The 23860-nt window shown below is 40.2% G+C and overlaps 1 protein-coding gene across 1 annotated transcript in view; it reads left to right on the top strand.

The window, feature by feature from the left end:
* The window catches only part of LOC119909339 (potassium channel subfamily K member 2-like), a 34231-nt gene extending 25332 nt beyond the window's left edge, over window positions 1-8899 (top strand). Inside the window, exon 7 of the mRNA XM_038727522.1 lies at window positions 5189-8899. Within this exon, the coding sequence (XP_038583450.1) occupies window positions 5189-5545 (357 nt within the window). The 3' untranslated portion in view covers window positions 5546-8899. The remainder of the gene's footprint in view (window positions 1-5188) is intronic.
* Window positions 8900-23860: the final 14961 nt, after the last annotated feature.

Here is a 23860-nt window from a genome sequence, read left to right as displayed (position 1 = left end):
CCAAGTGAGCCATGAGCCTGGGGTTTTGAGGGACCATGTGGTTCTGGGGCTTCAGGGCCATTGCACATTTGTAATCCAGCCTTTTCTCCAAGAATTATGTGTCTTATGCCTGTTTTAGCAGTCTTGATAAAATCAATCCTACGAATTGGGATGACAGCACCTACTTTCTGTCTCTCCTCAAATGGAATTGGTGGAAGTAGTTGTGTGGGGAATAAATGAAGACAGCTTGAGAGAGAAGCTCAAATTGTGCGTACTTTTACAGCTTTATATATCTGGTCAATCATTGCGTAAATGTGGATGATCCGTTTCAAAATGTTACAAAAATGTTGTTTTGGAAGCTCTAAGATGATCTGACAAGATTTTTGTTTAAGCATACTAAGACCTTTAAAGTAGCACTGCAGCACCGCAACCGCTTCAAGCTGCTGCTGCTGCTTTATGATGAACCTGAAGCCTAACTAGTAAATTTACAGGTGTGATCACATCCATCTCCCCTCATAGTGACAAAGTAATACCTCACAATGCTTTCCAATTCACTCTTCAAGCCATAAATCTCCATCCTGGCTGCACCCTGTGGATAAAGTACCATCTCGTGCAAGAGTTGGATTAAATATTTGTTGGTCTTCCCATGGCTGCTGCTCAGTAATAATATACCTTGCTGTTGTTCTGACAGGTTCACTATTTTTATGTAAAAAGGACCACACATTCACATACACATGCAGTCTCCTGCAAAAAACAGCCATATGCACATTGTATTTCTTTATTCAATATAACATAAAAAGGGGGGTAATTTATGGCAGTCTGCAGTGGGAATCCTTGCACATGCATAATTAGGAGTGTAGCTGTGGAGGCTGTGACCTCTACAGAGAAATACATTACTGAGAGAGAGAACGTTTCGGTGGGAGGTTGTGGGTTTGGGGGAGGTGGGTGAGGACAATCAGGCAGAGAGAAGTGAGAAGGAGCAGAAAGCACATACTCAAATGTTTGTGCTCTAGCGTGTGTGTCTAATGTGCACACACATACAGACACACCACATAAATCTTTACTTAAGCGCTCAGAAGTACACTTTAAACAAGCATACCTCAGAACCTAATAAATAATTGAACATCCTGGAGAAAGATGCATAATGCATTATGAAGTTGAGATCAATGATGTGTTCACTCCTCTCCACTACGTTGCTTCTCAAGGACTAAACAGACCGTACCTACTAGCTACAGTACATTGTCTCCAGAAAGCTGGGCCATTAGGGACGCACTGCAGCCAGCAATTGTGTAGAACAATGTGAACAATTCGCAAATGTTATTTCTGTTTTATGTTATCCTATACCCATAAAACAGCCAATCTTATGACAGCATGATAAGTTCCTGAATAATGAGACTATATAGGTAGTTACTTGAGAACACGAACTTCTTATAGATTGACATTTTGGGAAGTAAGCTTTTTTGCCTTTTCGCTTTTTTAGCTTAGCTTAGCAAAAAAGACTGAAAACAGGCCAGATGTAATGAGTTGGTTAGTGAGCTTTAAAGGTGCTATCAGGTGGATTTTGTTACCACTGGAGAGAGCCAGGCTAACATTAGCAGTTTTCCCCTGTTTCCAGTCTATTTGGTAAACTAAGGTCCGGATTCTGCAGACAGAGACAAACATGAGCACATTGCTCTCAAACACGGCAAGGTTGTTTACCAATCATGAGCTGTGAAACAACAGCACGGCTCTGTTGATAAATAAAAAGGAAAAGTTACGTTGCGTTCTCTGGCAGACCCGGATCAGCTGTTAGCTGTTTACAGGGCTAACGCTAACATTGCTACGTGGCTGTGTTTTAATGTTTAGAATGACTGGGTCTGTTTGTTTTGGGGAGGAGACGACCTCAGAGGTAATTCGGCTCCAGGTAGAACCCTTTCAGGGCTCTGAAGTGGAGCGGACCCAGAACAACTCTCATCAGCTGTTAGATGTAAACACTAGCAGGACTAAAGTTATGGTGCGGCTGTGTTAAAACTATAAATTAGCACAACAACATGTAATAACGTTATGCTTTATAAAATGTCACATAATTAACAAAATAGCTATATAATGTCAGTCCAGTGACTGTTACCTGACAGCCGACCTGCCTCTCATTCTCCAGCGCTGGCAGTCACTCAGCCTGCCGAGTGAACGAAAGACTTATGCGGTGAACGAGTAGTTCATTCCTGCTCCACAGTAGGAGCTGTCACGTGACAAATGAACGACTCAAACAGACCCACAGTTGAGAGTCGTGAACTAATCAATTCTGTTTCCTGTGCTGACGGAGCCCATACGGCTGCCGTATGACAAGTGAACATAAGAGTCCAAGATCCTTCACGCATGCGTGAAAATGAACGAATCACTCACTGAGACAACCCGTTCCTCCCGAGTCATGCACACGATTAGGTCTTATGAACGAAACGTTCTTTGAACGACACAACACTAATCTCCACGCATTGCCATGGTAACCAGTCCTGAGCTACTGAAATATGCCAGAATCCACAGTCTGCTGGCTGAGAGCCCTCAGAGAGAGAGAGCCTTATGAGAGCCATAATAAGGCTGTTTTTGCAGTACTGTAGAAGGTGTGACAACAAGCCCGTCAATATTTAAATATGTATTGAAGCAAAATATTTTTCTAAGCCAAAGTTTAAAGGGGCATAGGTGTGTGCTCGTACACGTGCTCGCTTGGTGCTCGCTTGAAGTCATGAGCGAGCATAATCCGAAACACAACCGCTTTCATACAGAAATACCACAATAAACGCAGGAACACCAGCATGCAGGCTGTGGCTTTTCTCCAGACATGTTCAGGCGATAGGTTCAGGCTCTGTTACTTCAACGTTCCCGTCTCAGAGGCAGATCAACACCGGCGCCATACCTTTCATTCAGCACAGCGAGCTGCATATTGGCTCAATACTCCCGAAAAAAGGTAGAGTGACAGCAGCTATAGACAGACAGGGAGAACAGACAGAGCTGGAAACTCAGGTAAACTCCCACTGCAACGTTACAGTAATAGTTTTATCAGCTGCAGGTTGAAGTAATCCATGCTCGTTACATGATAACGTTACATTTACTGCATTAAGCCGACATGCTACATCGTTAGCTCACCTGCTGCTTTTCAGTAACGTTAACCATCTGTAAGTTACTATCTGTGAATCTGTCACTGGAGGCTCAGCAATGTCAGCACAGCTAAATGTATTGGATAATTATGAAACGGTTAGTGAGTAGGAATGGATATTATGAGATTGTGTCACACTTTCTAACAGTTAGACCGTTTTGTTGCTGTGTTTTATGTTATGTGGGTCACGTTAGTTACAGCGACTGAGAGGTGGAGAAGATGTTTATCTGAGTATTGGTAAAACCACAATAAACATAAACTGAATGTTACTAAGAAAACAGCGGCAGGTCCGAGCTAATGTAGCGTTAGCTGGCTGCTCCTGGCTGCATCACTATAGGCTAACAATAGTAAACAAATCGCTCCACATTTGCTTTTTGCCGTTACATCCTTTCTTTCAGGCTACAGGATAATAACATGGGTGGCGTTAGTTGGTGAAGTAACGTGGAAAGCATATAACTTTACACCTGATAACATTAGCAACTGCTCACCGTTTGCCTGCAAGCTAACGTGACTTTCTCTATGTTTCTCCAGCTTTACTAATGCTCACTTTGTTCTTACTAAAAATCTTCTGAATCTGTTTAGTCTGATGGGCTTCAGCACATAAACCTTTACTGTTGTTTTGTATCCTAACGTGGAGCCTGTGTTTTGCTGTGAGACGGTTGTTTTATGGTGTTAGTGGACTGCATGTCGTTAACTGCCGTGTTGTAGTACGAGAGAGGCTCGGGAGCGCGTACAGGGCTGAATCCAACCCGGAGTCCTCACATTAAAAGCAGAATAGTGGCTGATGCAAGCAACAGAGAAAACAGGTGTGTGCTTCATTTCTAAGTGAGTTTTGAGCCCACTGACAATAAGGCAATGACTTATTAAAATCAAAAACTTACATATAGTCCCTTTAAGACACAGAGTCTAGTTTATGTATCGGTAGGATTATCGAGAGTAACTTCAACCTTTACAATTGCCTGGTCATGTAGCTTGTTTAACAATTCCTCAGACCTTTCCCACTTCTTCACAGCTAAAGTCCCGTAATGAGTCCAGCCTGTTTGAATGTACCGGTGTTTGTTTACATTCTCCCTCCCACTGCTTCAAGCACAAGCGTGCTACAACCACCTGTTGCTCACTCCAAGCATCTTGGTTTGTGTACCCATTAACCGACCCAGGTCTGTGTAGGAAAACTGATTTTTTATTTTTTTTTTGGAGCACGTGAAAAACTCTTGAGGAAATATTCACTGAATTTAAGTGTCTCGTTAATTCTCCACATCTGCAGTTACATTCTATCATAGATGAACATTTACTACAAATAATAGATGAAGGTTGTATTTCTTTTGCAGCAAAGCCATATTAAAGAATTCTCAAGGCAAGAGCTGTTAAACAGTTGTCTGAACAGATTAATGGACGTGGCATTTCATTTGAAAAGAGTGAAAACTCCATTAATTATTGGTGAGCTGTTCACCAATAGGGGGTCAGTCCTATTAAACTATTCTGTCTGACACCAGTGAATACATTCAAAAATACCCACAGGGCTTTTGTGTATGAATGATACAGCAGGTCATGAATCAATCACTTAAAAAGACACTGCCATTTCATTTCCAATTCTACATAGACATGAAAACATTTCAACCACATATTCATGGCCTCAGTTAAATGTGAGGCTGTGAACACACCTGGATGTATAAAACATTTGTGGTTGAAAAATTATCATGTCAATACAGAATAAAAGAATAATTGGGAAGTTGTGTATAGTTTTTTGTCTCTTTGTGCACATAACTGTTATCCAGCACTGCTAAAGAATTCAAGGATGTTTCTTGATGGTTAACCATTTAAAACCATACCCATATTTTAGCCCTTGAACCTTTGACTTTTTCATTTCCAGGAAGACATTGGTTTATAATTATCTCTTGAAAATCTACTTGCACTAACTTAACCAGTATGCTTCTTTAACATGGATGCTGCCCAGATAATATTAACAAAAACAGACTGAAGCCAAACCACTCTAACTCTAAGAGCATGTATAGATATTATAGGCATGAACAGGCTGTGCTGGATCACCTGCAGGCATCAATTTTCAGTCTCTCTCTGCAGGTTGGGGAGTTCCGGGCGCACGCAGCAGAGTGGACAGCAAACGTGTCAGCAGAGTTCAAAGAGACCCGGAGGCGGCTCAGTGTTGACATCTATGACAAGTTTCAGCGTGCTGCATCCATCAAGCGTAAGCTGTCATCCGAGTTGGGTATTAACCCATCCATCAACCAGGAAATGACCCCTGGCAAGAGGACGCTGTCGGTCAACCTGTGTGAGGACAGAGAGGCTTACCCTAACTTGACTCTCTCCCTCAGTCCCGTCCCGGGGGCCCTGACCAGGAATGGCAGCCTTTATCTGAACGGTCTTAGCCCAGACTATGCTGACCGGCGAGAGATCGCCATCATCGAAAATCTAAAATGAGGAGCAGCATGAAAATGAAACACATCTGGTGGTGGACAGAGGTTACATACACACTTTTGTACTTATTGACTGAGCTTCGTGATAAGGTACCCGTGTGCATTCATTAAGTGGATTGTGCTCCAAACATTGATTGAAAAACCTTGAGAGAGACTCAAACACAGATCAATCACCAAGCTCCGTACTTTCATGTGCGTGTTTGACACTCACACAAAAACGTGTTGTATTAACTCAAAGGTTCCACTCATCCTACGAAGGTGTCTCACATTTCATTACGTCCGTGCCAACATGATCAACAGCTGTGCTGGTGATTGAGCCAAATAAAGAGTATGCTCCAGACTGGAACAAATTATTGTATCAGAGGCATGACTTTATCAAACCTCTCTCGTGAGCAGGAAGAGAATGAAAGCCCAGTTTGAGGTAGCAACACACGGGCCATCTTCTTTTTGTAAACCCACAAACAAGCCCGTAAACACAGAAAGGAATACATCCATAAAATTTGGAAAGCAATAGATGTATCTGTGCTCATCTCTTTGAGGCCTGAAATCTGCATCAGATGAAGAGGATCCTTATCGCTGAACACACTCAACAATGAACGCTGTTTCTTGACGAGGCAGCAGTCCTGTGCTGACACAGAGGAATGTGGATTTTTCTTTTAGTTTACATTTCTTCAAATATGAATTTATATGCCTTGCATTTGCCGTTCAGTCTGCCCTCGCTAAAGAGATGAATGTTGACATTGTTGTTCCTCCATAACTGACATTCAGCTTTTGACCCTAAGGAATAATCCACTTGTGCCTTACTGAAAAACACACTGAACATATTGAGGATATATATATATATATGAGCACAGTAGTAATAAAGATATGTATTTTGGAGGCATCTTGGAAAAAGACTTTATGAAGACGAGACACATGAAGGAGAGGACATGGACGTTTTTTTTACTAATTTTAAGAGGAAAACATGGCAGGGAGGAGAAACCTTCATGCGATATGATGAACAACTTGAAAAATATCACCTTTCTGTCTGCCAGTGTGATTTAGCCATTTACTACCAGTCTTAATGTGCTGAGATAGTTACATTAACCACACAGTGCCAGGCTCCATGATCAGACCCCATTCTCCCCTATACCAAAGTAATGATCCTGTTATTCTGACAGAGGACTCAGAGATGAACTCCCTCTGATCAAAGGATCAGGAGAAATATGACACAGATATTTCTAAATTTCTCGTAACTGAACTAACTGTTATGTTCATGAAACTGAAAGATTATCAAAATGGTAGGAATGTCACTGGGGAACAGTTATAATCTAACTTTGATTCTGAATACAGAATATCAATTTTGATTTCACATTCTAGGCAGATCGTTTTTCATTTTTTAAATCCAGGATATTTCTGGAAGAATGAGAATGAATTGCTTTTCATGACAATACTGTGTGCGAGGGTATTTTTTTATGGTGTTATTCAGTGCTTTTATCCAGCATGATATGCTGTAACATTCTCAATACATTTGATAGTGCTATTTACAGTTTGTAGCATTCAAATAATTTACAATACAGTGTGACTTACAAGACAGTGTGCCATTTGTGGCTAACCATGTCTACTTGTCTGCTATACCAAATGTCTCTAATTTATGGTTTATCAGGTGGAAAAGAGTATATTTGCTTTAAAATTGATAGTACACTAGTTTCAGGGCAACTTATCATCCTGTATAGTTTTCTGTATAGTTTTCTGTAACTAAGTGGTTGCACCAGCTTTTTGTAAGTTTAAATTTAGCCTGTTTATAATTGAAGTGATTAGGTGGAGATTTATACACTACAAAACTAAAACAGGCTGCATCAAACAAACTAGGGCATGGCACAATTTAATTTAGGATGTGGTCAACTCCACATTTGCTAGTCATGATCTGGGGGCAAACTTGCAAAGTAAGGTGCAAGGTGCAAAGGGATTGTATTTAGTCTCTTAATTAGTGTGCGATTTGGGAGTAACATCAATTAAACCAATCAGTGTCATGTCCCATTCCGTTTAAAAGCCAGGTGCCCCTACAGTATGTTGATATTCAAGTTTGCTGTCTGCTGAGGTGTAAAACATTGTTGTAATAACTAGATAGAAGTTATCTTGGCCATTCAAACTGATAAAAAAAACATGAATATTGCGCACCATTTAGTATGAGGACTTTTTCTCATCATCCCCAACTGTAACTGACTTCCCACATCCCTGCCTGCGTGTCTTAAGCAGAGTGTTTGCTACTTACACAACGTGGGCGTAAAAATGACATCTGTGTCGGTCGGAAACTAGCAGTGTAGCTGTGCGCTGCTTTGCGCCAGGTTGAAGATAAGGCCCCTTGTCTTGCATAGTAATGAGTGCTAATTATTTACACCCAGATGACAGTTACATACATACCTGACTGCATGAACTGACGAAACTTACCTTAGCTTGCTAATATATTAACCATTTAGAATGAAGACTAAAGAGAAACATAGCCACCACATCTGACCCCACACTTAGCTGTCTATTGATGTCTGCTGGGAAGATTTTAAATTACATTTCTCAATGACACAGCATAACTCAACGAAAAAAAATATTATGGCAATACAGTTAGACAAAATAATCAAATACCTCCACCTCTGTTAATCGGATATTTCCCCATTCATTGTAAACCGCATAAATATCTACTATTTCTGAAACACATTTCACTATGTATGAATATATTAATTAAAAGAATATGTACCTACATTTACAAAAGATTGATAGTTAAGTTTAACATAGCACATCGTTCAGTTTTATTGGTCCGACTCAAGTGTGAAACTAGCTAGCAGTTACCAAGAAATTAGAAAGGACTTTACAAGGACAGATAGCTGGTGCAAATCAGTGTTCAGCAATATTGGAAGGTTACAAGTTTGCTCTCTTTATCTGTTCTGTATCTCCTGGTTTTCTTTAAACGCTGTGGTAAGCGTGAGCATAGCCTGACTGACTGTAAGGTCATCAGCTATCATGTGTAATCAAGACAACGAGCAGTGACAAAGAGATTATGAAGAAAATAAGATTAAAAATAAGGAGACTCTTTCAAGCATGGTTAGGTTTCTAAAAAGAACAAAATGTCCTTCTTATGTTTCCAGAAAAACAATCAATAGCATCAAACACTTACTGTATGTTGTACTTTCCTGCAATACACTGAAAAAAAGCCTATTAGTACATTAATGCTGAGTTACCTGGGGGAAAGCAAGACAGGCCTTATTGCAGCTGCTCAAAGCGAAGCCCCCAAAAGTCGTGTTATTGCTTTTTCCCAGTCGGCCACGTGATTGACAGTCACTGAGAGGCAAGCTGTCAGCGCTGAATAAAGTCAAGGAGTGCTGAAGAAGGAGCGTTATGTAATATGTCAGGCCATGTAAGGCCACATGTGAGGATTTGTGTGCATAATTGTGTGTGTGTGTGTGTGTGTCCCGATGTGTGCATTGGGATTTTAAAAAACTCATTTCATTTCCACCCACAGCATTTTCACATGGCATCCTCTTCTTCTCCCAAAGTGACCGTTTTTAATTAAGTCTGCGGCTACATCGAAATCCCACTTCAAGCATGCTGAATGTATCTACCCATTCATGACGGCAGAGATGAGCCTCATTATGATTGTATTCAATGTATGTATTATTTAACATTTTTAATTATGTATGCAAAGAAGTTCAATTAGCTCAGTGTGAAAAAAACTGTAGGCTTTTTTAGGCTTTTTTAAATCTACTGGCCCTCATTTATTTAAAAGAACATGATGACATGGTTATATACCTTTTGCATAGTCAGAATAATAGTAGATTATTATTGTTATCATGTGTCAGAAAGTCAAAAAATGTGCATTAGAGTCATCAAGATCCATTTTGAATAACTTTGGTTTGGATTTAGTCAACTTCCTCAAATGTATGCATGAAAATCTTTTTATGTGAGACCCATTATATCAAGGCAACCAAAATGAACTGTTTATTGTAATTTTTAAATTCCCAATATCCCAAAATCTGTAAAAAATTGCCAATAAACATGGGAGGTCATGTACGTACACACATGCACATATTTAGTGTTGCATGCTATTTTAAATTTTACTTCCAGTGTTTATAGATCAGATGTGTCTATAATCGCAGGCTTTGCTTTGGTTTTAATAACAGTATGGCAACCATGTGTTTCCAGTATGTTAAGATGTTAACGTTGGTATGTCACTTCAAACTTTTCAGAAGGTTTAGAATAAAATATTTTATATGCAAGAAACTCTGAAAGCTATTTTATTTTCTTTTAAAAATGTTACACGTTAAATTAAAAGATAATTATGGTGTGTCATTATTTTTATATATAAATTCTTAATACTTTGTGAAGATTCTCAGTCATCCAAGTCTTAGTTGTCCACTGAAGGTTAAAAGGGCAACTGGCCTTGGTTGAACATACTTGAAGACGCTTCGCCTCCATGAAGCTTCTTCAGTTCTGAACTTCAAGAAGATATTTGAAACCAAGTCCAGTTGCCCTTGATTTTAATGTTTCTTGTACTCTTAATATTTTATATTCAGCGATATTATATTTTAATATCGCTGACGTAATCTGCACTCTGCGCATGCGTTGGCGTCTGTAGTCACCTGTCGGAAGCTCCGTCTTAAACCGAACTCTTATCCAGTTTTAATCCACTCTTTTTCGTTACATTTTTTATATCCTTTTTATTTTAACTTAAGTTTTTAACTTAAGTTTTACGTGGGTTAAGGATTTTAGTCATCCGACATGGATTTTAAGCTAGATGACCGTAAAAACGCGATCAACACTACTGATCGCAACAAAGCTCCGGTGACTATGCTAGCCGAGATAACTCTGCCCCATGAGGACTGCTCACTCCTTAAGAAAGCGAACAGAAGATTGCTGACCTTATGGAAGACATCCGACGACTTTCAGAGGAACTCAAAGAGAAAGATTCCCTGCTGACTGGCTTTATGGATGTGGCTTCAGTACAAGCCAAACAGATTGTTTCTCTTAGCGCAACCGCTAACATCCAGGACACCGTGTTTTGGGACCCCTCTGCTTTTCCGAGGCTTTCCTCCTGCTCGACTCCGAAGCATCAGTCAACCTGGGCTGAAGTGGTGGTCCGTGGCTGCAAGAGAGGCTCGGATGGGGCTGCTTCTCCTCCGCACATCGGCCTCTCCAACCGCTATGCAGCCTTGTCTAACGACACTCCGGTCCATCCAGCAGATGCACCTGCGGCTTCGAGTCTCCCAGATACGGATCTCTTTCGGCGCACAGTGCCTGCCGACACTGTTGCATCTCCTCCACCGGCTACATCTCCTGCACTGGGCCGCCGGTCTGCCGTCATCCCGGTCAAAAACCTCCACTTCCCGACGTAGGATCCTGAAGGAGGCTGTGCTCAGACGCTCCGGAGGCCGTCTCTACCCTGCACCGTCAGGTAGCCCTTCTCTCAGGTCTGTTACTGCTACTCCAACACAACACTCGGCAGCTCACACACTCCATCCTCAGTCCGCACGCAGTGTTGAAGCAGATTCTGCTCAGTCCTGCTCTGGAACCACACAACCAGCATCTCCTCGTCCTCTTTTCTCCCCAACCACACTAATAATTGGTGACTCCATAACCAGAAACCTCCGTTTCTTTAACGCTACCACTCACTGCTTCCCTGGTGCCACCACGGCTGACATTTTAAAAAACTCCAGGACCTGATGCCGTCGCTCCCGTCCTCCATCACAAGAGTGATAGTCCATGTCGGAACAAATGACACAGCTCTTCAGCAGTCTGAGCTGACAAAATTAGATTTTAACCGTCTTCTTAACTTTTTAAAGCAGTGTGGAAAGTCCGTTTTTATCTCTGGTCCCATTCCCACAGTTGGTCGCGGTGCTGACCGCTTCAGTAGACTCCTTGGCCTCCACGACTGGCTCCAGTCCGCCTGCAGGGCTCATCGTGTGTGTTATGTGGATAATTTTAATATTTTCTGGCAAAGAATGTCTCTTTTTAAGACAGACGGACTTCACCCAAACAAACAGGGCTCAGAAATGTTAGCTGCTCACATACAGCATGTGGTGCGGTCCACACATGACTTACGTGAATGACTAATCATTCATGCAGCACACCTGGACACACCACAGCTCACTGAACACATCTCTTCCTCACTGCCACAAATAACTGTCTCCACTTGCTGGCATGTAAAGCCGTCTGCTCCCAGCTATTCCTGTCATCATCACGCATAGACCAGTAAACCGAAATGTGCACATCCCACACAGAAATAATAGTAATCTCTTAAGGATTAGGACAACTGCAACTCCAGCACCCAGAACAAACTCATTTAAAATGGCTCTCTTCAATTTGAGATCACTTTCAAGTAAGACTTTTATCTTAAATGATTTTATTTTGTCTGCAAATCTAGATTTTATGTTTTTAACTGAATCCTGGTTGCAAATGAATGACTATAGCCAGCTAGCGAACTGTGTCCGCCTCAATATGATTGTTTTAGTCAACCGAGGGTCAGTGGTCGTGGTGGTGGGCTAGTGAGCGTGTATAGGAAAATTTTAAATGTCATCAAGTATGCTGTGATGAATTTAACGCCTTTGAAGTTCTCACTCTTAAAGTTGGAGGGCTGCAACCTATCATATTTGTTATAATTTATCGCCCCCCAAAACCGCCTGGAGGATTTTTATCAGAACTTCCTGAATTTTTATCTACTCTGGTTTTAAATTATGACAGAATTGTTCTTTGTGGCGATTTTAATATTCATGTTGATGACCCCAACAATGTTAATGCAACCAACTTTTTAAATATGGCCACTTCTTTTAACTTCAAACAACATGTCAAAGGGCAAACACATAACCGTGGTCATACACTGGACTTGGTTTTTACCCTGGGTGTCAGCATTTCCTCTGTGGAATTAGTGGACATGACCATATCTGACCACAGATGTATTGTTTTTAGCTGTGATTCGCCTGTTACTCATGCCGCCTCACCAAGCTCCGTGTGTTCTCGCATCTTTAATGAACAAAGTGTTTCAAAGTTTTGCGCATTCTTTCAGAGCCAAAGCCAACACCTGTCTGATTCCAACACCAACAATCTGGTCGATCACTTCAATCATATCTGCTTTTCGTCACTAAATATTACTGCTCCTCTAAAGGTTAGGCCTACGTCTAAAGCTAGTAAGCAACCCTGGATAAATGACAGCATTCGCAGCCTAAAAAGGGAATGCAGGAAAGCAGAGCGCAGATGGGGATAAATCCAGTCTCCAAGTCCATTACCTCAGTCTGAAGGATTTATTAATTAACTACAATAAAATGGTTAAGGATGCGAGAACACACTATTTTTCTGAACTCATTACTACACATAAACACAATCCCAGGTTTCTGTTTAAGACTGTGGATCAGCTGGTAAACCCAACCCCTCCTTGTGCCTCAGCTGGAAGTAATGATGACTGTGAATTGTTTTTATCTTATTTTACCAATAAGGTGGTGTCAATCAGAGCCTCTATTACCCCCGCGGCCTCTTACTCAGAGGTTCCTCACCAGCAACAAGAGAGTTTTAACCAGTTTTATCCCATCGACTTGTCTGAGCTTTTGGAAACAGTAACACAAATGAGAGTGTCCTCCAGCCCACTTGATGTAATACCTACAAAAGTTTTACTGAAAGTAATAGATTCTGTTGGGCCCCATTTGATCTCTGTTTTCAACAGTTCTCTATCTACTGGTTGTGTCCCTGATTATTTTAAAACGGCTTGCGTGAACCCACTTTTAAAGAAACCTGGTTTAGATCCCTCCCTCCCACAAAATTTTAGACCAATTTCAAAACTGCCTTTTATTGCAAAGATTCTAGAAAGAATTGTGTCCAAACAGCTGTTCACTGTACTGGAAAATAACAAAATATTTGAAAAGTTTCAGTCTGGTTTCAGGAAGTACCACAGCACTGAGACTGCCCTGCTTAAAGTCACCAATGACCTTTTAATGTCTGCTGATGAAGGCATGTGCTCAGTCCTGGTACTGCTAGACCTCAGCGCTGCTTTTGACACCATTGATCACAACATCATGTTAGACAGACTGAGGCACTGGGTGGGGATCTCTGGTACTGCCCTAGAATGGTTTTCATCCTACCTGTCAAATAGGACGTTTTGCGTGTCTGTAAACAACTATGTCTCCTCGTTCTGTCCAGTTAAATATGGTGTGCCTCAGGGGTCGGTCATAGGACCCATTTTGTTTTCCTTGTATCTGCTTCCCCTTGGACAGATTATCCATAAACATGGCATTTCTTTTCATATTTATGCTGATGACACACAAATATACTTGCCCGTCAGACCCACAGACCCTGGAATGCTGAGATCACTTAACAACTGCCTTTGTGAAGTTAAAAAATGGATGTCAAATAATTTCCTCCAGCTGAACTCAGACAAAACAGAAATCCTGGTCATCGGGTCCCAGCAGATGGCAAATCAAATACTGCCATCTGCTGGTTCCCTAGTAAATCAGATTAAGCCTGTGGCAAAGAACCTTGGTGTTTGGTTTGATAGTAATTTAAATTTCGAGCAGCACACTACAAAGCTTGTTCAATCATGTTTTTATCAACTTAGAAATATAGTTAAAATTCGATCTATGTTAACTTTTAAGGACACCGAGACCATTTTACACGCCTTCATCTCAACTCAGCTGCTCAGGCTTTTAACCAGAACAAAGAATATGACCACATTACCCCTATTTTAGCTTCATTACACTGGCTCCCAGTATGTTTTAGAATTGACTTTAAAATTCTATTGATCAATTTTAAAGCTTTTCATGGCCTCTCGCCTTGTTATATTTCTGACCTTTTAATCCCATACACACCAGCATGCACCTTGAGATCCTCGGGCAGAGGTCTATTGTCTGTTCCAGAGTCTCAACTGAAAACTAAAGGGGACAGAGCGTTTGCTGTCAGGGCCCCGAGGCTCTGGAACAGCCTGCCTGAGGAAATCAGGTCGGCTGAGTCAGTGAACTCTTTTAAGTCCCTTCTTAAAACATACTTTTATAGGAGAGCCTTTCCCGATCTTATTTGACTTTATTTTATCCCTTTTATTTTATTGTATTTTACTAATTTTATATTTATCTGTATTTTAGTCTTTTCAATGTTTTCATGCTTTTATCTTGTATTGTTTTTTGTATTATTGTCTCTTGGGTATTATTGTCTTTACACTTGTTAAAGCACTTTGTAACTTGTTTTTGAAAAGTGCTCTACAAATAAGGATTATTATTATTATTATATATTTTGACTTCTCCTTCCTGTCTGTGGCACCCCTCCAAGCCCCCTGGTTCCCACTGAAGACATACATCTTTAAAAATGGCCCACAAATTCATAATTTCAATTTTGAAAAAGGCTAAATAATTTCCCCTAAACAGCTGGGCGCTCTAGTTTTTATTAAATGTTACTCAGTCTGGAGTAAGTAGTGGATTGGGGGACTATTTTCAGCAATGGATTAATACACATTTGGTGCGTACTGTGAGTATATCTGACAACAGGACAGTGTATCAAAAACTCAAAACTGCAGTGCCCATGTTCACAGTGTCATGGAAATTGTACATTGCTGTTGAGGGATTAAGCAAATTACAACAAACTGTTGTTTTTGAATAATTTATTATTATTAAGAAAAGAGAATAAACAGAGAAGTACTATAAACTTGGTCCACAGACCTGCCGCCTAGGGCAGCTTCGGGCGTCTGGATACATAATCATTTACACGGTCTAGGTGTCAATGTTTTGGGGAACAGAGATCTTCACTCTACATATATGTAAGACTAACAAAGAGTAAATAATAAGGAAAGGCTTTTAAAGAGAGAAACGGTTAAGGTTTTATATATCTAGTATATATATCTAGTGTGTATATGTGTGTATATATATATATGACTTAAACAATAATAGTAATAATAACAAGAGGACACATAGTAATGAAGGAACATATCACCCAGTGCAAGGATGTGGTTTTTATGTGGTGTTTATGTGTTTTTGATCTTCCCATGGAGTTTGTTGACAATACAAAAGTAATAGAATATCACTAGCCTCATCCCTCTTTTACCATCCGAACAGTGTGTCTGGACAGAAATGTAAAAACTTTCATAACATGATTCCTGTTTTGTTTTGTACTGGTATTTTATATTCCTACGTGGCAGTGTTTTTAATTATTTGTCACAGTGAGTTTCCACATAAGGTCCTTATTTTTCATGAAGAATTATAAAGCACTTGTCCCAGATAATCAAACTACAGCTCAATAATAAAAGCATACAACGTGTTGTTATGAGCGCAACAACCAACACTGGCTGGTAATGGATCAGGGCTGACAAACTGATCTGAGTCACAAGTTACAAAATGTTCTGCTTGGCACACAAGCACAGCATGGATGGAGAAGGCTGCCATTCATGAGTCGCTCCATTGACACCTTCATTTAATTAGTATATCTTACCTCGTATGTTTTGTTCAGACGATTTCTCTGTTTACTGTTTGTACAACAGGACAACTTTCCTACAGTCTGCTGTCTAATTTCTTGTGTACAAAATACAGAAATGCAACATCCAATCTGCAACTTAAAGACAAAAACAACTTTCATCAGGTCTGTGACGGTTTTCCTTAATGCAAACTGACAGGTTACTAAATGACATAGAATGACATTGCATGTCACCTCCCAGCCTCTGCACTGTCACTAGACAGACAGGACCATAAGCACATCCTCAGATACTGCATTACACCAAAAGGACACAACCCACGACTCTGTGCCCTTCAAATGAGAGCCAGTATGATTCACTGCTGACTTGATGTCAGACTGTCTTTAAAGATAAACTAAAAAAAAAAGAACAGATTTGTTTTTGGCACAGGAGTGGTAATTTTAGAGTGTTTAAACATGCAGGATCTACAGACTATTAATGTTTTGGGTAACAACCCCTTAAAAGTGTTCTTGTGAGCAATCTCAAAATTTAGCAGGTAGACTGTACTACCTATACCTGTGTTAGTCAACCGACCCAGTCACTCAAATCTCTCAAATAGCTGCTTGAGATATCTTGAGACGCAACAAGGGAGTATTTTGTATCCTGCGGACAGGCGACCACAGATCCAGCCCGGTTGGAGATTGGTAGGTTCATTAGTGATTCTGTCTGCAGTGACATCAGAGAAGAGTGGTGACTCAGCCACCAACCGCATGCGTCTCAGGCTGGAGAGTACATAGTGAGAGCAGTGGTTAGCTCACACATCAAGCTAGAACTCTGTGTGGGTGGGTTTTGTGTGTGTAATGATTTCATGTGACAGGTCATTTGCAGATCGTCTAATTCTTTATTATTCAGGTTATAATTGGCCTCATGTATTTTCATTTGTTCGTTTCTCCTTTTCTGACACTCTTACAACTAGTTTGATAGCTGCTGGACTTAAAATGAACAAGATATGCTGATTGATTGACTAAACTGTGTTATCATGTGCAGTAGACGAATAGAGTCTGCAGACACACAACGCACACAACAGCAGAACAACGTGTTGCGTTTTTACAAGAGCAGCTTCAGTTTACAATCTGTTAGCAAGCCAGACAGACAAACCAAAACTAAAAGTTAACTCATCCTGCATTCACTATAAGGTCATTTTCGTCAATCAAGTTCTCTATCAAATCTCTCATAAAAGCTAAAATATGACCAGACTTAAGAGTGATTGAAAAATCAGCGTTGTCTTCTGCCGTGTTGTCAATGACCCAAACAAACCCACGCTGCATTCTGCGCATGAGCCCCTGCTTCTGGGAAGATGCTGGACAGTATTTGCTGTTAGTTTATAACCCGGTTATCATGGTAATTAAAATGTGGACAGTAATAATAACCGTCGGGAATTTTACCATGGTTTATCATTAAACGGGTAACAAGAAGAAGCAAAAAGTGTATAATGTACAATATAAGGTGTTTGGAAGAAGGTAGCTCCGTATTCTCAGTGTGGGTGTCATGGCACAGCTAAGAGACCAAACAACATGTTGGAGGAAGCAAGGAGAAAAGAGAGAGTGACTGAACTGGAGGTCAGACAAGAGTAACTACTGGATTGGCTTTTCCTCATTGGCGTGAGCTAAAAGAGCTAAAGGACGAAGGACAGATGCCAAGCTGGCCTTCTTGCTGTTGGACTAATAAGCAATAACTTTTTAGCTGGCGTGCAATGTCTTGTATTGTTGTGCTTGCTTATGTTTGCCTGTGTTTGTTAGAGTTGTCGACTCGAAGAAAAATCAGCCAAAGGTGTCACAGATAGAGGTTTAGCCGCTAGCTACGAATCTCAAGGTGATGTTATCAAAATAGGTTAACTAGATCAACACACTCGGAACATCGGTAATGTTACTGTAAGCTTGCCACATGGTGTCTTCCACCATCCACGTAACGGAAGAGAATATTGTGTACATATATAAACTGACAACATAAAAATATACAACAACAAAGATCAACAATCAACAACAAATATGGACAACGTGCCAGGTCTGTGCCAAACAGTATTTACATGTGCAGAGACATTTGTATCATTTGCAAGGGGGGAGTATCAGTAGGGAACCTGGTCCTTGTTAATGAGGCTAGTTGCAGACGGGAAGAAGCTGTTTTTGTGGCGAGAGGAGGTCCTGATGGGCCGCAGCCTCCTGCCAGAGGGGAGAGTCTGAAACAGTTTGTGTCCGGGGTGGGAGGGGTCAGCTGCAATCTTTCCTGCTTGCTTCAGAGTCCTCGAGGCGTACAGGTCCAGAAGAGAAGGAAGATTGCAGCCAATCACCTTCTCTGCAGAGTGAAGTGATCAAGCTTATGATTATGATATTCACTGTAAATAAACACACAATCAACTACAATCAAACAAACTACAATCCAAAAAATAAACCACCGTTGTAAGTTGGGTATTCTGCACTGCTTTATTCAGAAAAGTAAAATCTGTGTTAAAGATGATGAAAGCCCCTTTTATGATTGTACTTTTAAATAAGATAACCACAAAACCAAGTCTAAAAGTCAACTTGATTTAAAAGACCAACTCATTAATCCGTAAGGGAATGATTTAAACTTTGACCTTTCCCTGAATCTAACAGCATTTTCCTGTCGTGTCCAGGCTGTGTCAAATAGGATATCCTCTTCACGCTGAGAGGATAAATGACATCCTGACCTTTACTGCTTTTTTCCTCACTGTGGAGTATGAATATACAATAAGAGAAGGTGTCCTCGGTAAATAAAACTGACAGTAACCCAACAATATGGCTTTTAACATATCCTGCATATTATTTTTAGCATGTAGCTGACTCTTTCTCTTTCTCTCATCATTTTGATACATGGTTTAAGATAATAAGTTATCATTTACACTCTTGTCGGGGCTTACTGTACGTTCTCAGTTCTATAACATATAAATGCATGAGTATTACTGAGTACCTAACTGATTTGACCTCAAAATCTTGCAGATGTTTAGTGAGAGGTTGAAGCATCTCTGAGAGGCTGTGCGGCAGGAACAAGGCAAGGCTTTCACCAAGGCATTAACGTTGGACACATCTGTGATTTAACTCTCTGTGCCCTTGACATTTCTTGGAGACTTTCTTCATTTTTGTAAGCTATCTCTTTGAAATAGGTTGAAGGAATAAATGTTCCCAGTTCTTCCTTCCTATAAACAATTCACAAAATAGCTCAAGACAGATCTTTCAGTTATTTAGGTGATTTCTTATCAGGGATTTTAAGTTGATTGCCTGATCAATTCATGAGACACAAAGCTTACGAATAATTGCCACATCGAAACAGTTAAGCTGGAAATGTAAAAAAGACTATTACAAATCATGAAGAATGAAACATTTTGAAGCCATAAAAAATTTCTCTAATCAGTGTTTTCACATTAACAAAAGATTAAAAGACTATGCGTTATTTGAACGATGTCTCTATACTGAGAAACCCACAGAGATCTCCCAACTCTACAGTTACACTCAGCTCTCAGACCCACAACTTTACTGTTTTGTCTCACTTCTATTATCAGTGGTATATCCTGACACAGCAGGCAGGGGTTTTTTAGCAAAAGAGTTCAGACAAACCCCATGTAGGCTACTTCCCCAGGACCAAACAGCAGACAGCTGGTAAACATAGTGGAGCATATAGCAGCTAAAGAGTCAGATATTTCCCTCAGGAGATGGTAGAGACCAAAGCAGAGCTGAAAGGAGAGTAAATGTTCGACTTAAATTTGACAGGTGGCCAGAAAAACAACTACAAATGAATGACAACATTGCTATTCGCCTTAACCACTTAATAAAGGTGATAATACAGCAATGTTGGGTTTACTGGTTGTTCTGCAGAAAAAACATTATTTAATACTGTTAAACACATTACTGTACTGAATTTTCATTTAGACTCAAATTACTATAACAAGGTATTATTATAAGGTGTTTTAGTTTTTCTTGAAGTCAGACAAATTTAGACTTGTACCTTTTAGCTGCATCTGCACTGTTCAGTCTGTCTCACCAGAGAGCAGTTAAGGCACCAGAGCCACCTTCTGCAGGTTAAACGGATGCCCTTTGTCTGAAAGATGTAGTATTAATGCCTAGGTGCACCTGCAGATTCTGTCTGAGAATAGCCCTTTAATCTTTCCGTGCCTCTATTTCTGCCACGAGTCTGGATAGTTCCTGCTAATGCCTGCTACCATATCATTCCTCAACGTAGACGATAAGAAGAAAAAATAAAATGAAATTTATTACATTTGGAGGGGAAGGCCACATGATAGATCATGCATCAGGAATAGACCAACTCCATTTAATATAACATGCAAAATAAGTACATAAGTAATTAAGGACAGTACCTGTGCCCTTACAGCCATCGATCATTAATGATAAAACACACACCTGTTTATTTCCTGCAATGACATGTCATGGCCTATTATGATGACATTGTGATTATGTTACTGATCACTTCTACATACCTGTTTTACCTGCCTTTTAAATCCTGGGATGACTGAAAGAGATGTTGTATCCTGTTCTTTTAACCTTTCCTTCATTCGTTAATTATAGGTACCATACACATATAAATCAAGAGACACGCAAACTATTTACTCCTCCTCAGCACCTATATGTGTAACCAGTGGGTTTGTGCTGAAGAATAGAAATAAGGATTTTAAGTGCCCGTAAGTGCAGCTGTTCCAGAGGGATTTAAGTGCATTCATGCACAAGAGAAATCACTCACTGAGGCCAAATGAGGAAGCAGCTTTAGATCCATCTACATACACAGGGAATTCATGCACAACCAAACTCCTGTAACTTTGATTGGTGTGCAAAAAGCTTTAGCCTGTTGGGAAATTTGAAATAACGGTTGGCCTCTTGGGAAAATGCACCAAGCAAAACACTAGCGTTATACATACAATGTAACAACAAAACTAAAAAGTTTTAAACGTGTAGATTCAGCAAAATCAGTGCACATTATTCATTCAGCTAATGCCGGCCTGCTGTATTTTTAAGTCAGTTTCCATGCAGTCAGAGACGGGAGGTGAAGGGTGAAGTCAAATCATACAACGATCCAGTTTGTCAACATCTGGGAGATTTTCATCACTTGCCTCATCGAATGAGAGAGGATTTCATCAGAGATAAAGACCTACAGCATAATGGAGAAGAAGGTCAATCAACACGAAAGAAAATATACACTGAGGGGCAACTCAATAATTGTGACGAGTGTCTGAAGTGCTTTAATTAACCATTAATTCCAATAACACATGAGCAAAACTGAAGCGTTAAATTCAAGACTGCAATTAATTCAAGATTGAGATTTCCTCAATTAAGATGTTTCATAACTACTGTCACACAATGATTACTGGCAGGAAACCAAAGCACGTTAAGGGTTTAGGCTTTGCATACATAATATTTATGCCACAGGGACAGTTGTACTGTGCATACACAAGTAGGTAGTGCTGTAAATTATAGGCAGCAAAGCACATATAATACTGTATATCTGTTTGGAAGGAAACCTTTCAGTTTGACCATTAAGACCAGTGATTAAGTTGCATTTAACAACTGATACTCAGTTGGGAAATGGCTGAACTAATGTGAAGCATATAGTTCAGCAGGACGCAAAATAAGATCTCACACTATTTCAAGCCCACCGCAACAGGTGGTGGGGAAAAATAGTTGCCAATTTTTCCAGCCGCATCAGCTTGAACACTCAGGAGAGAGGCCTGTGATAAGTAAGGGGAAAACAGAGAGAAGGAAGTATCAAAGGAAATCTCACACATGAATTGACACAACATGAGACTCCTAACTCTGTAAACAGGAACAAGTGTCTTGTCACAGTAAAACACAGGAGGGAAGTGAGCAGCGTGCAACAGTATCCACAGACAGCATCATTTAAAATTTCAGCAAGTTCTATTTACTCTCCTTCCTGTACCTGTCCACTCACTGTGTGCAAACACTTAGCACGTGAGTTCTCTCACATTAAGCACTGATCACTGATTTTAATAATAACAGTGATGAAATCATTACATGTAATGTGTAAGGGGTTGCTTGTATACTGACAGACCCACAGAAATTTATCACCCAACTCTACAGTTCCCCTCAGCAGGCGACAAAGCTCGGATGAATCCGCTGTAGGCTACTTGGCTAGCACCAAACAGTGTATCTGTGAACAAAGTGGAACATTTTAGAGTCAGATATTTCTGTCAGGACCAAAAACAGAGCAAAAAGTGAATACTGGGTTCATTGGCAGAATAGGAACATCATACAAAGCTGGGCTAGGCACTTTGTTTGTTGAAATTCTCTTCATATCCCGACAGCAATGAATAAATCAAATGCTCTGACACAAAAATGATAAAATAACAGTCTCTGTTGCTGTAGCAGGACTGCATTAAGCCTATTTGCCTGTCTACTTACCTGCACACACTCTGCCGGTGAGTGATAGTGAGTGAAAATGTAGCCCTCTTCTGCTAGTTTCTCCAACATTTCCTAACCTAGCTTTAAAGCCTCCTGATTATTTGTAGCCTCCCTTTACACAGGTTGTATGTAATGTAGTTATCTTACATGGTGGTTCCTCACTACTCCCACAGACTTACACTCAACCGTCCCTGTAAAGACAATATATTTTCTAATGCTTGTGCTACAGTGAACGTGAAAGCAGATTCAGACTGTTGATTGAAGTGATTGCATAAGCACTTTTATGTGAGAATCAGCACAAACATGTTTGTGCATACTACAGCAAAACACAAACACGCCCCTGCCCCGCTCCCGCCCACACACACACACACACACACACACACACATAAAGGCACAAGCAATATGCTGATTAACATGTATGTTTGCAATACACAAGCTTACATAACAAACGTGCCTATGTTGTATATCAGCTTTGCAGTCTCAGATTATAAAATGCCAATCCACATGGGGGAAACAAACAAGCAATGTGATGCAGAGCCCGGTATTGTTGGAAACATGAATAGGAGTTGGTGTAAGATGTGTTGTGAAGACTCAGAGAAACACAACAAGACTCTGAATGATTAATTGAAGTCTTCCTCACAAGATTAAACAAAGGACAGAAGCTGTAGGGCAATAAAATCACTGGAGGTGAGCAGGCTGGCTAATCATTTATCAGGATTACCCTACACAGAAACAGCTGCCCACTCAGATCTCTCAAACTTTAGACATCAAGCACAGCAAAGAGCAAACCGATGAGTTTAATTAAGCAGAATGACCATAGGTGCAACCAATAATTAATCAACACAAGTGTAAACACTGAGTCTAATTATCTGAAGACTGCTCAGTAGAAGAAACACAACCAGAAAAAACATCTAATCTAAACAAAACAAATCCATGCTATGATGCAAATGATCTGCTTTCCCTGGTGGTCTAAACTAAACTTCACGATGCAGGAGTCTATTGTCTCACACTGGACTCAGAGTTAAGACCTGAAGATATACACAGAAGGATGTCAGGAGCAGACACAATCAAACCTTTGGTTGAACTGCTGTTCTTTGGAAATGTTTGTTTTGTCCAGTCAATATAGGCTACTCACTAATAGTTAATATGATATATATCAAACTAATTTCACAATGCAATATGTGAAACATAAAATGCAACACATCACATTTATTAATATAATACATATATCATATAATATCACCAAGGGCTGTTGTTTGGTTTCAGAAGTGGTTCAACGCAATAGTTTCATCGATCACATTTCCATCCATCTGTTTTTATCCGGATAAGAACCCTAAGTGGAAACCCCAAGAATTAAAAAAAAGTTTTAACTATTGCAATAAAAGTTTTTACACTAGGCTGAGTTGGAGAACCTGGTGTATCAATTAAAAAAAATGTCCAATGAAAACAGACTTGGCGAATTAATCATGACGTACATGAAGCATGTGACTTAAAC

The sequence above is a fragment of the Micropterus salmoides genome, unplaced genomic scaffold (assembly GCF_014851395.1).
Source record: "Micropterus salmoides isolate LMB-PRFRI ecotype aquatic unplaced genomic scaffold, ASM1485139v1 Ms_hic_scaffold_18, whole genome shotgun sequence".
Classification (NCBI taxonomy): domain Eukaryota; kingdom Metazoa; phylum Chordata; class Actinopteri; order Centrarchiformes; family Centrarchidae; genus Micropterus; species Micropterus salmoides.
Note: the sequence above shows the minus strand (reverse complement) of the source record. Positions and strands in the feature narration are given on the sequence as shown.